The sequence below is a fragment of the Bemisia tabaci genome, chromosome 8 (genome assembly GCF_918797505.1).
Source record: "Bemisia tabaci chromosome 8, PGI_BMITA_v3".
Classification (NCBI taxonomy): domain Eukaryota; kingdom Metazoa; phylum Arthropoda; class Insecta; order Hemiptera; family Aleyrodidae; genus Bemisia; species Bemisia tabaci.
This window is the reverse complement of record NC_092800.1, coordinates 23,244,979-23,258,085: the sequence shown is the minus strand read 5'-3', so window position 1 is coordinate 23,258,085 and position 13,107 is coordinate 23,244,979. Positions and strand designations below refer to the sequence as shown.

Sequence of the window (13,107 nt, the reverse complement as noted above, 5' to 3'; positions counted from 1 at the left end):
CTTGAAAACATTGACAAGAAAAAGTGCTCTTGATTCAATCAGATTTAAGCTTAAAGGGAAATCCGCTCAAATTATAAGAGGCTGAGTTCTTGATTTAAGCTTAAATCTGATTGAATCAAGAGTTTTTTTTTCTTTTCGATGTTTTTAAGAGTCCGAACTCTAGATCCAATGTGTTTTTTTTCTAGTGTTGATTAACTCGCCGGGGGGTGGGGGGGGGAGGGGGCGAAGAGCCCTCTGGGGGGTTGGGCCGCGCAGTTTTTTAGGAGCGCAGTGGAAAAGGAGGAACAAGGCAAAAAGTATCAGACGCTTGGGCCCTCTCGAAACTGGCCAGTTCGACTGATTGTGAGTGTGAAATGCCCCTACTCACATTACCATCTACAGGACCGACAAAATCAATAAACGATTTTTTTACTGCAGCGCACTGACAGTACCCAGCAAGCAATTGTATTTTGTAACCCGCTTTGTTGAGATGCGTGGCCTGTGACGTAACAGTCCCAAGTAAATAACTAGTCGAGCCATCATCGCGTAGGATATTTGGTTGCGTCACGATCCAAAAGCTCATCGTGTGCGCCATCCATTTTCTTCTTAAAGCAACACTATTACCCGTATCAATTTTCAACATGACCTCAAGCACCCTTGGTAAAAGGCTTTTGTAAATTTATCGCGCTTTACATTCAAGGAACGACCGTGAATATGGCCCAGCGGGCTGATTATTGACTTCGATGGACGAAGTTATAGACAAAAAAGATCAAGGGTATATAGAGGAATCCTATCGGTTAAAGCGGGTGTTAGGTGGTTATTACAGATCATGGGGGAAAATGATGGACCAACTGGAGGGTCTCTCATGGGTTGCCGTTAGTTAGTATTTATTCACCTCCTATTTCCTCCGCAGCTACCCGCTTCCACCAATAGGATTGTTTCCTTATCTCTTTGTTTTATTTGCCTATCGCTTTGTCTATCAATTTTAATGATCAACCTGCAAGCGAGTATTGAAATTTTGTGTTTCTTGACGGGGCATCGGTGACAAAGGTGGAATGGCGCGGTGTGGTTGGTCGGCTGTGTGTCCCTCCGCAACTACCCGCTTCCACCAATAGGATTGTTTCATTATCTCTTTGTTTTATTTGCCTATAGCTTTGTCTATCAATTTTAATGATCAACCTGCAAGCCGATTATTGAAATTTTGTGTTTCTCGACGGGGCATTGGTGACGAAGGTGGAATGGTGCGGTGTGGTTGGTCGGCTGTGTCTTATTACTGCTTTGTCGGGTAGAATTGACGACCAACCACAGGCACCTCTTGAGTTCCCGATAGCAAGTCGTCAATTTTACGCGACTTGGGCACGACGAAGGAGCGATAAGACACAGCCGACCAATCACATCACGCCATTTTAGCCTTGTCATTTATGTCACGTTGAAAAACACAAAATTTTAATAACTGGCCTATAGTTTTTTTGAAGGAATGTATGGGTTGGGTACAACGTACCATTGTACTAAGGACCAAGGCGAAATCCAAAGTGCCCCTGCGTGGAGCTCCGACTTTTTAAGGAAACTCCGAGGAAGTTAATAATCCAGGAGCTCTTGCATGTATTCAATGCGTCGCACACTGGACCGAATCAGTAGGAGAAATCGGACAAAACCTGGAAACTTGGAAAGCTTATATTTTCGAAAATATGAAACAAAAAGTTTAAAAGTGGCTCAATTGTTCTTTTCTTGAAATTTTCTCTCAGAGACACCCCTTGAAATGAATTTTTGACGAAATAAACATGAAAATTTGAAATTTGAGCCACAAATTGCATGTCCAACCTCTTCTAGTAGCCACTGTGCGTCGGTCAGCCGGGCAACTGATAGCGTGACAAATCCTCTGATGACATACCCTCATTACTGATAGCGTCACAGACGTTTACAATTTCGTCATTCAAGTTGCTGATGACGTCAAATTTGTGACTCATGACGTTTTGCTCACGTCATGCGCCATGTCTTTCATGACGTCACCTTCATTACTGATAGCGTCACAGATGTTTCGAATTTCGTCATTCAAGTTGCTGATGACGTCAGATTTGTGACTCATGACGTTTTGCTCACGTCATGCGCCATGTCTTTCATGACGTCACCCCTAACACTAACTGAGTTTCATGAGCGCAGAATTTGTACCCTGTTTCCCCTATACTGTTCCCCATCGATTTGAATCGAGTTCAGTGGAAAATCGGATTTTGAGATTTCGACGGAAAACTCTGCATCCGTCCTGATTTTTTAAAAATTAATTTGTAAGGAATCAAAACCATTTTTTTGCTAATGCTAATCTATCATGCTTAGCTGTTTTGAAAATCGCTGGATACCCTGAAAATCAATTTTTTTGGTCGAATCCATCAAAAATCTGTATCTCTCTCGCGACGGTTGGCTCCGAGCTAGCGCCAGCGGACGGATTTTGGTGTCTGAATCGACCGGAGGCGCCGGTGGCGGTGGGCCACGCTCACGATGAGAACGGCGGCAATGCCAATGGCCCGGCATGTTAAAGAACTTCATCGTATCCAGGACGTTGCAGGACAAGTTACGTAACACTGCGCAGTCGCCAAACCGTCTAGAAAAACTCTAGTTCGCCGTCGCGGGTCAAGACGTACGCGAGCAACGTGGGAGCGGCCGGGAAAATCTCGCTCCTCCGACACAGGGCGTATCTCAATTTCCACGTGAGCCCTATCTCACATAGAAATCCATGCTTCTCGGGGCTCATGTGGAAACAGAGATACGCCCTTGCGTCCGAGGAGCGACGAAATATCATGGTAATTCCTATCCCTCTCCTAGTCACGCTTGTCTTCGCTTGTTTCCGCCGGAGTTGACAGATTTTGCGGGGCACCCGGCACCCCCCCCCCCCTCCACCCCGGTCCCCCGTTTCGTGACACCCCGGTATATATTTCTGCTTTTACGAGTTCGCTTAGACGGTGCCCCGTTTTTGTAATTTTTGAGATGTTGCACAGTGGATCAAGTCAACCAGTGAGCGCAGGTTGCCACAGTCCGGATCCGGAAAACGTATCGCAGGAAATGCGGAAATGTTGTAATTCGGTAACAATTGTCAGTCCCTTCATGGCCGTCGAGACTATCGGTTTGACGTTTCAACATAGATTTTGAGTGAAACTATTTCGAAATTATGTCCTTTTAACCATCTAGGATATCTTCAATTTTCGGGATTTTACCAAAATGTGACGGGGAAATTAGGAAAATGCCAGGAAATTTCAATGTCTTCATTCTGTGGTAACCTGGGGAGAGGTCGGACACAATGTGGAAACTTTAAAAGCTTATAACTCCGTTCATTACAAACTTTGAGGTTCTCGACGTGGCTTCATTGGTTTCCTCGTAACATTTTCTTCTAAGAGCACCCCTTGAATTTTAAAATGTGAGGAAATAAACATCAAAATTTGCGGTCATAGTCGATAAGTTCATGTCCGACCTCTCTAATTGACTCGATCTTCTGTCTGTGTGTCGTGCAGAAGCGCGCTCGTCTGCATTGAAAATTTGAAACTCGAAGCATTCTTGAGTTTAAAACTACGTCCCCTTTGGACTGACCGTTGAAATCGATAGACAGAGCGAAAAGCAAAGAAGACAAAGGGTAAATGGAGCAGTTCTACTGGTTGAAAGGGGTGAAATCGGTCGGAATGTATGCTCGTCCGATCGCAAAAATACGTACTTTCATTTTAAAGACTCGCAAGTTTACCGAAAGTGGTAATTCAATTTCAAAGCTTATTCCTTGATGCTGATTGAGGAGACGGTACTAGGCGGAGTCGGGTTAGAGACTGAAAGACAGACTTTTTGACAGACATCACGCAGTCTTTGCATTTGTGTACTTTTTCTCAGGCAGGATAAATTTTGTAATCTTAACTACATGAAAATTGAGTACTTTGGTATCTTGAGTGTCTGGAGAGGCTCTCGAATACGCCCTGCAGCTTAACACTTGAGAATTTGTCGAAGGCTTATGCGTCTGTCTGTTGGTAAAGGAAAAATATGAAGTGGGAATATTTATGACTTTAATATGAGAATGATGATAAATTTGACAACGTTCGTTCTGATCCAATGGCAACTGTAAGCTTGAATGCTGTTGGCCGTTACGCGGTAGTCCGCATTGATATTGTGGATGATGCACTTAACTGAGTTTAACCTTGCATAATTTCAACGGAAACTTGCATTATTCCCACCGGCAGTGGCGATTTCGCAAGTTGGCAACACTGTTTTCCCCCCATTTAAATCCATTAAAAATATCGATTTCAGGTGAGGCAAACTGCCTCCTCAAGAATCGATTGTTTTACATATATTTAAATGGAGGAAAACAGTGTCGCCAACTTTCAAGAATCCCACTGCCCATTGGAGATCCTGATTTCTGTCCCAGGACAAAATTGGTGAGAGATTAAGAGGAGTTGTGATCGCAGTATCCAAGCTAATGTTATATCATTCAACCATTATTGATACTTGTTGAGGTTTTTTCGAATTTTGCTTCTTTGATTTCTCGTTTGGGTGGGGGGGGGGGGGGAGTTACTCGAGATATGACCTTTTTTTCAAGAAAAATACCATTTTTGACGAATTTTAAAACTGAAGCCCCATTTTTCTGGGTTATTTTTGCTTTAAAATGACTGAAAATTTTTAACAATTAAATGTGCAAGTAAGAAAAAAAGAAAATATGTATAAAAATAAAAATTGTATGTAGAAGTCAGCGAAAGATTAGCCCGTCGTTTTCCTATATCAACCGCCTGCTTCAACCGATAGGATCACTAGATTTTCCCTTTCCCGCCTTTGTCTGTAGCATGTGTCCGTCAATCTCAATAATCCGACTGCAGCGCGAAGCTGCGACTGCTTTAAGCCCCTACGTCAAGGTTAATTAGGCGTGCTTTGCGATGTATCGATTGATCTGCCATTTGAACCCATGGAAAGGATCGATAAACAGGGTATTCGAATCGAATGTCTTATTAATCGATTCTTTACCGCAGCTTCAAATGCAGAATTATCGATAGTCAATCACTCACGCCTCGCCACCGTAAGGACAGGCTCACTTCAATTAATTATTTAATACAATACAAACATGATTCAGATTCAAAGGAGTTTTCTTAGATGAAAGCAGTCCTCGTCGATGTTAAAATAATTGTAGGCTATTGATAGCATAAGTTTCATGAATATTTGCTTTTAACTGAGGATTCCTCAGAAGCTCTCACCGAGGCAGTGGCGTGACGTGCTTTGCGATATATCGATTGAGCTGCCCTTTAAACTCGTGGAAAAGGATCGATAAACAGGGTGTTTGCAACGAACACCCTAATAATCGATTCTTTATCATAGCTTCAAATCGGGAAATCGAAAATCGATCACTCACGCCTCGCTTTTGCACCGCGGTAATCAACATCAACAATAGCAAACGTTGACCCTCGGTCAATATTATCCGGAAAATTGCTTTGCGCCGAATGTATATTATACGACTCGAATTTACAGAGAGCCGTGTAAACACAAAGTGGATGATACATTCTTAGTTTGAGCCGTTGAATTATAAATGGCGACCTTCTTTAAAGAAAACCTGTCCGATTAATGAAAACATGTGATGAACCTTTGGGAAAAAGACTCATTACGATAAGTACGTTGCCTTGAGAACCTTTGAATCGTCTTGCTTCTTTCTTTCCCAGTCGAGTTGGGTCATCTGAAGTTCGGGTAGGAGAATCTGTATTGTTGGTCGCATAAACCAGAAAGGGCCGCTGTAACTTTGGTTGCATACTCGATTTTTGGCATAGGATGGCGAATTAGTGAAGAGTCCGACATTTTTACTCCACCGTGAAAAACCGGGCAAAATCAGTACACTTTGCTGCTAAATCTTCAAATTTATCACTGCAATTGTGATTTTTCTTTCCACTCCTTTTGAATCAATATCCGAATTAATTACGATTGAAGGTCTCCTGGCGAATGTATGTTCGTCAGTTAAAAAATGAGGCAAAGTGAGGGAATTCTCTCTATGTGCGATTTTTTCAATGACTGTGGGCCAATAGTACGGTATTAATCTAATTCCTTGAGAAGCAGCTTCTGCCTGAAAGTTTTAACATTTTTTTTTCTAAATTTAAAGAGACCTAGCGTTCAAACTTCCCCGTGAAAAAAGTTTCATACTTAGAACCTTTAAAAAAGCAGAAAATTTGGATGACATCGACCAAAAATTAGCCCAACTACATCAAAAGTCGCCTACTTTCCTCGCCTGTTTCATTTTTTCAACAAGAAATCGAAGTGAATTTCTGCTTCAACATTTTTCGAGTGTGTCCTTTCTACTATTTAAAAAATTCGCGGAAAGTTTTATGATCTATATTTTGTCGCAAAAAAAATGAAACAAGAGAAGAAAGCTGGAAACTCTCAGTGCAGTAAGGCTCTTCCTGAGCAAACAGTCCCTTTTTTCCCCCAAAAATTTTGAAAAGCCAGGGATGTTTCGAGAAAATTTGAAATCTGAGAAAACGTGTCGCCCTTTTGTATGACGAATTATCGTACATGTGTAGAACATAATATCTTAAGAAAATTTGAAATCTGAGAAAACGTGTCGCCCTTTTGTATGACGAATTATCGTACATGTGTAGAACATAATATCTTAAAACGACTCAAATTTCTTTCAAAGTCTGATCCACTCCATTTTCAGAACAATGTATTTCTACGACAAATTGTATGCCTGTGTTTCAAAAGAGTCGAATCATCGTCTTCTCGGTTGGTTTTTGAACGTGAAAACGGAAGTATGATGTTTAATTTGGACTCGCCAGAGCTTTAATGACCGATTTTCGCGGTTTAAAACGAGAGGAAAGAAGAGCCCGGCTAGGACTGAGGGTTTTGTCGTTGGCGGTGCGGCATGCGCTTCGTTTTCTTCGAGTTCAAGCGACGCCGGTCGCGCGTGCTCCCTACCGGGGACTTGGAGGAAACAGACACCGACGCTTGCTGCTATTTCCTGGTACAAGTTAAGTTCCCCTCTCGACCTTCCGTCCCTTCAGGGGGCTTCAACAGGGTGGAAAAATTTCATGAAAAATAAAATCTTGAAATTTTACATGAAATATTTCATAAAATTTCAGAAATTTATAAAACATATTGACAAATACGTATTGGCTCCTTTTCACGTTTCGCAAAATGTAAAAATTGTGACTTTCTTTTATTTTTGTGTGTTTGAGTGCGGGTTGCATATTCTAGCCCCTGAGAAATATGTAATATTTCACAGCCCCTGAGAAATATGTAATATTTCACAGCCTCGTGAAATGTCATGAAATATTTCACTGAAATTTCCAATCTCTCATTTCTTCCTTACGTTTCATGTCACCCTGGAAGCCATAACACCAGAAAACAAAGCATACGTGAAGCAGCTTTGATCAGAAAGGGCATTATTAGGGTATTTGGCTAACCTCCGCCTTCGATGAGTTGATCTCTCTTAGGGCCATATTGGTCAATTTCGAACTATTTTAGGACATTTTGCAAGATTTTTTGAAGTTCTTCCCCCAGAAAAATTTACCTTCTTGTCAGTGGTATGGCGTGCTTTGCGTTTGTCGATTGAGCTACCACTTAGTCCTATGGAAAAGGATCGATTAACAGTGTGTTCGGTGTTATTGAATTTCTTACATGTTTTAAATGATCAGGATCGCGATCACTTTACCCTTATTGAGTGCAGTTTTTAACATTTTCTTTTTCTTTTTTGTTTCAGGGTCTTACGAATATGATCTAGTTGTGATCGGAGGTGGCTCTGGTGGACTTGCAGCCGCTAAGGAAGCCGTGAGCTATGGCAAAAAAGTAGCCGTACTAGATTTCGTAATCCCATCGCCCAGAGGAACAACGTGGGGAATCGGTGGCACCTGTGTAAATGTAGGATGTATACCGAAGAAATTGATGCACCAAGCTGCATTACTAGGAGAAGCCATTCATGTAAGTTGTGTTTCTTTATAAAGAAAAATATCGGGAAATGGCAGGGAATTTTGAAAAGTCACGAAAAAATTGTCAAGTCACCTTTACTTTTTTTCCAAAACGGGTTTGACGTTTTGGACAACTAAGTTTGCCTGAAAACGATTTCACATTTCGTCTTTTTAACCATCATGCGTATCTTCAATTGTCAGGGAATTTTACCAAATGTGTCCGGGAAATCAGACTAATGTGAGGAAATTTCATTATCTTCAATTGTCAGGGAATTTTACCAAACGTGTCTGGGAAAATCAGACTTATGTCAGGAAATATCATTATCTTCAATTGTCAGGGAATTTTTCCAAAACGTAAATGTGGGGAATCAGACTAATGGCAGGAAATTTATTTTTCTAAATCTGTGGCAACCGTGTAACAATGCAAACTAATATTTTTGAAGTCATTGAAAGTTATCAAGTAATGATAATTTAAAATATTTATTTGAAAACATTTATTTGTAAAATACGAGTGTCTTCAGGAATTGAATAATTGGAAAATGCACAGAACAGATTAAATCGTAAAATTTTCTTCAAAAAGGATGCCATGCCCCTCAAGTCAAGTGGAAAAAAATTAATTTTTAAAGCTCTTTGACTTGAGATCCTCCTACATTCATTCAACTTCCATGTAGTTGTTATGGTCTTGTACCTCTAATGGAAGTCAAGAATTTCACAAGGTCTTGTAATTTTCTGTTATGTAATATTGGATAGAACCAGTCTCATGTTATGCCATCATTTAGTTTACACACCATCATTTCATCACTCTTCAATTTCCACTTTTTTCCCTTGTACCAGTCCTTATATTTCACTTTTACTTTTTCTCTCATGTTTAAAGTCTCTTAAAGGATATGCTCCTCCAATTTTTAAATGACCATAAAAAGCATCTATCGATATGTTTCCTAAGTTTATTTTTTGCAGAAATAACTAGATATGCCAGCAAGCTTTTTCTTGTCTAGCAGAAGTCTCGCCTCAGCAACTGAATTTAATATAATATCTCGGAAGAAAACCAACTGACAAGATTACTCGTAATTTTTATGTCACATCTTTGAAATTAAAAACAGAAAATTGCTCTAAGTTTCGAGGAAAAGTAATGCTTGGTCCTCCTGCTTTGAGGAAATTTTTTGATTCTTAAGTTTAAAATACAAAATGACTTTGCTTGTATTGTTACCATCCGCCTCCTTTGTGCAAGTTAAACTCCTCCTCCTGAGATGTCAAAACTAATCGCTGTATTTTTCATTTTTTTTAATAGGATGCTAAAGCTTACGGATGGCAGATACCTGATCCAGAAGCCATCAAAATAGACTGGGAAGCCATTAAAACGGCTGTACAAAATCATGTTAAATCTGTAAATTGGGTAACCCGTGTAATGTTAAGAGACAAGTAAGTGAATTTTATTTCTATACATTTCATGAACATGTAATCTAAAATGTATAATTGGTAGAAAAATTGTGTCAGCATACAAATAGAAAACCAAGCAGTGCAGTTTCCTCAATGAAAATCATGTACTGTTCAGCTGAATGTGAGCATTGCAGCAATTCATATTATTTCCTTTTTTTTAATAAGAAACTGAACACTCAATGCCTCACACCATCCAATAAACAAAGCACCAGATTATTTTTGTCCTGCAATCCTTCTAATTAAGATACAGTGCAATTTTTGCTGTTTAGTGTGACTGTGCCCTTTCACATCGTGATCTATGAGAATGTCCTCTTTGAAATTCTAAATCATAGCAACTAACAAAAATGATGACATTGTTCTACCATATCTATGATTTCCCTATATTTTATGACCTCAATGCAGCAAAGTGTGAGGCAGGCACTTTTTGGTGAATTAGTGAATTAGAAAGGTGCTTTAGTCACATGAAATGTTTTGTATGTTTGTAGCCTGCGATTTAAACACTAGCTATTTTCCTGTAAAGCAACCCCTTATGAAAAAAAAAAAGATATCACGTGCAGTAAATTCCTCAGAATATTTAGCACAATGAAACGTATACCTATCTATCTAGCTTCTAAAAGTTTAGTGTGTCATTGTCAAATATGAGGTGGGTTGGTTTGTGTTTACTGAGTGGGTCAGTTGCACTGGTTGCAGAATTTTGTTTTAATGGTTTAAACTTAAAGATCAGCAAAAAAATAGTAAGATCCATCCAAATGTCTATTTTCTACGTCAAAAATTAATGCAGTTGTTGCCTTTTGAAAAACCTTGTGTATGGTGTCATCCTCCGCGGCAGGTGTATGCCATGGTTTCTTCCACCTTGAAATCATCAATAGGTGATACACTTTTTTGTACTGGTACTCAACCGAAAACATGGATGGAACCAAAGCAAAGAAACCAAAGTATGCACCACCACGACATCATATAGACACTTTGGTTCTTAAAGGGTAATATCTTTGTTAATAAAGTATTAGATGTGAACTCAGGGTTCAGACAGACCTTATTATTTTTTGAGGATCTATAATCTGAAATTATCAAAACACAATAGCGCATCTGACCAATTTGAACCAGTTTGGATTTGAACTGAATTCAAACAATCAATTTATCTTAATCAAAATTCGAGACTGTTGTAGCCCCCTAACAGTGTTCATAGTAATTAATCATCTTAAACTCATACCCTTCAATTTTCATTTAAGTATATTTTTATTCACTTTAATAGCCTTTGTTTTTCTTAAAATTTTCCAGAAAAGTAGAATATATCAATGGTCTAGGTCAGTTCAAGGATCCAAACACAGTTGTTGCAAAGCTGAAAAACGGAACGGAACGTGTTTTAACTACATCACATGTTATCATTGCTGTTGGTGGTCGGCCCAATTATCCTAATATTCCTGGCGCAAAAGAGTACTGTATCACCAGTGATGACATCTTCTCACACCCCACCCCACCTGGAGACACTTTGATTGTCGGTGCTGGATGTATCCTTTTTGCAGACTATTTTTCAATTCATTAATGCTCGCTGAGATAAGCAGCTAAATATTTAAATTAATAATTTTTGTTCGATTTTCCTGTAAGAAATAAACCAAGTGCAGAATTTCTAAACTGGTAACATGAACACATTTTTACTTATGGAAGGCAATGACTTTTGAATGTGACTATGCAAACAAGATCGCCAAAATTAGTTGCCTAGATTTTGTTTATCTTACATTTAGTAATACTCATAGTACTTTTTATTGTCCCCAGAAAGAGTAGAATTACTCAGCTTTTAGTTTTTGTCTGCTTCTAGAAAGTGACCCTGATAGGAACATACTCCTCAATCCTTCATTTCGTCCTAGAACACTGGATAACCCCCCATAATTTTATAATTTCGCTCTTTTCTAACTGGCAGCTCCCATGTAGTGTTGCCGTACCAGAAGAGGATGAAAAACCTAAAACAAAAAAACAAAACAAAAACCTGTGTATCAGGCGATGAGAATTTCGTTTTTCCCTAGTTATCATGTACTTATATGCTTTCTTTAACTACCTACAATTCAGATATTGGTTTAGAATGTGCCGGATTCCTGAAAGGATTTGGCTACAACGCAACTGTGATGGTTAGGTCAGTTGTTTTAAGAGGTTTTGACACACAAATGGCAGACCTCATCACTGAAGAATTGAAGGACAAGGGAGTCGAATTTTTAATGAAATGTGTTCCCCTGGAAGTGAAAAAATTAGATTCCGGTAAACTTCAAGTAACATGGAAGAATATTGAGGTAAGTTGATTAATCTGAATGACTCTCATCAACTATGTCATATTGTTCATCATTCATTCTCGGCAATGAATATTGATGGCCGAAGTGCAAAACCATGCATCTCCATTGTGGTGTTTCAAAATTTCTGCTCCTATTTTATTTTTTCTAAAAGAAAGAACCTAACTTTACAGCTTGAACTTCATACAGAATAATCTGCCGAAAAAGAAAAATTAAGATAGTTTTAAAGAAATTACGTTGACTAGTTTCAAAGAAGAAATGAAGTATGACAGGAAGTCTATAGCGTCGCAAACGGAGATAGGTCGTTTCACACTTTGGCTATTGATATACAACCTCTCTTCAATCAATCTCAGAAATATTTCTTAAAATAGTTGATCTCCTCCCACTTGAAGTAGAAAATTCATAAGAGTAACAACATATGAGGAAGCCTTTCAAGTGGGTTTAAAAATTTCAAAATTTTTTGAAGGAAATTCCTTTAGATTGTTTTGCTCTGCTTAAAATCGTAAAACATTTCTGATATTTTCAAGGTCAAAGTTTCGTTTTTGTTTTTAAATGATTTTGCATCTAAATTTTGTAAAACTTCAGTTCTTGACATATGCTTTGTTTTTTCATAATTTTGTGCCTAGATTAATATTTCTTGTCTTTATATTTGGCAAGAAACAAAGGCCGACCTTTGCCTGTAATATATAAAATATTACATATCATAAAATATGTAAGGCAAATTTTGAGATTTTTTGACCCTCCCCTCCTCCTACTTTGTAAAGCTTCTGTGACATAGATCCCTTTCGTCTAAAAAAATAGCGTAACATTCTCCCCTTCTCCTCCTCCTAGAGCATTACCTATTTTATGAACGGCTCCATAGCTTCCATAACTTTCTCGTTAGTCCATTCTGAAGATATCAATTTTAGTCTCTCTTAGAAATTCCAATTTTTTTTATCTCATCAAACCTTTTTTTTTTTTCAGACAAACAAAACTTGCTCTGCTGAATTTGACACAGTTTTGATTGCAACTGGCCGCAGAGCTCTAACCGATGAACTACTCTTACCCAACGCTGGTATTAAGGTTGAGGAGAATGCCAAGATAAATGCGAATAAAGAAACGACTAATGTCCCGCATATTTTTGCAGTCGGTGATGTCCTTCATGTAAGTATCATCATTTTGATCAAATTATAGTCCCTAAGCAGTCCCTCATCACAGTATCTCGCAAGACTCATTTGTTAATCTGCTCACCATAATTATTAATCTACATTGTTTTTGAAAGTAGGAGCAGCACCACCCAAAGTTCCTGCCAGCAATTTTGGCATTTGATAAAAATTCCCTGAGTCTGAATTGTCACCATTAACTTCGGGTCGTGTTGTTCGTTATGTACTTGTGGAGAAAACAAGATGGGTAAAACCCACTGAAAAATTTCTCCTCGTAGGACCATTGATAGTTGGCATCTGTTTGAAGATTGCATTCGTTGGAACAAAGTTTCTAGTACATTTCAAATCGCTCTTAACCGGCTGATATCA

At 38.9% G+C, this 13,107-nt stretch overlaps 1 protein-coding gene across 2 annotated transcripts in view; it reads left to right on the top strand.

The window, feature by feature from the left end:
- Window positions 1–13,107, top strand: part of Trxr1 (Thioredoxin reductase 1) — a 36,839-nt gene that overhangs the window by 19,707 nt on the left and 4,025 nt on the right. For both annotated transcript variants that reach the window (XM_019044749.2, XM_019044748.2), the window contains exons 2-6: window positions 7,676–7,893; window positions 9,169–9,299; window positions 10,596–10,825; window positions 11,382–11,599; window positions 12,560–12,739. In XM_019044749.2, coding sequence (XP_018900294.1) covers window positions 7,676–7,893; window positions 9,169–9,299; window positions 10,596–10,825; window positions 11,382–11,599; window positions 12,560–12,739 — 977 coding nt within the window. The remainder of the gene's footprint in view (window positions 1–7,675; window positions 7,894–9,168; window positions 9,300–10,595; window positions 10,826–11,381; window positions 11,600–12,559; window positions 12,740–13,107) is intronic.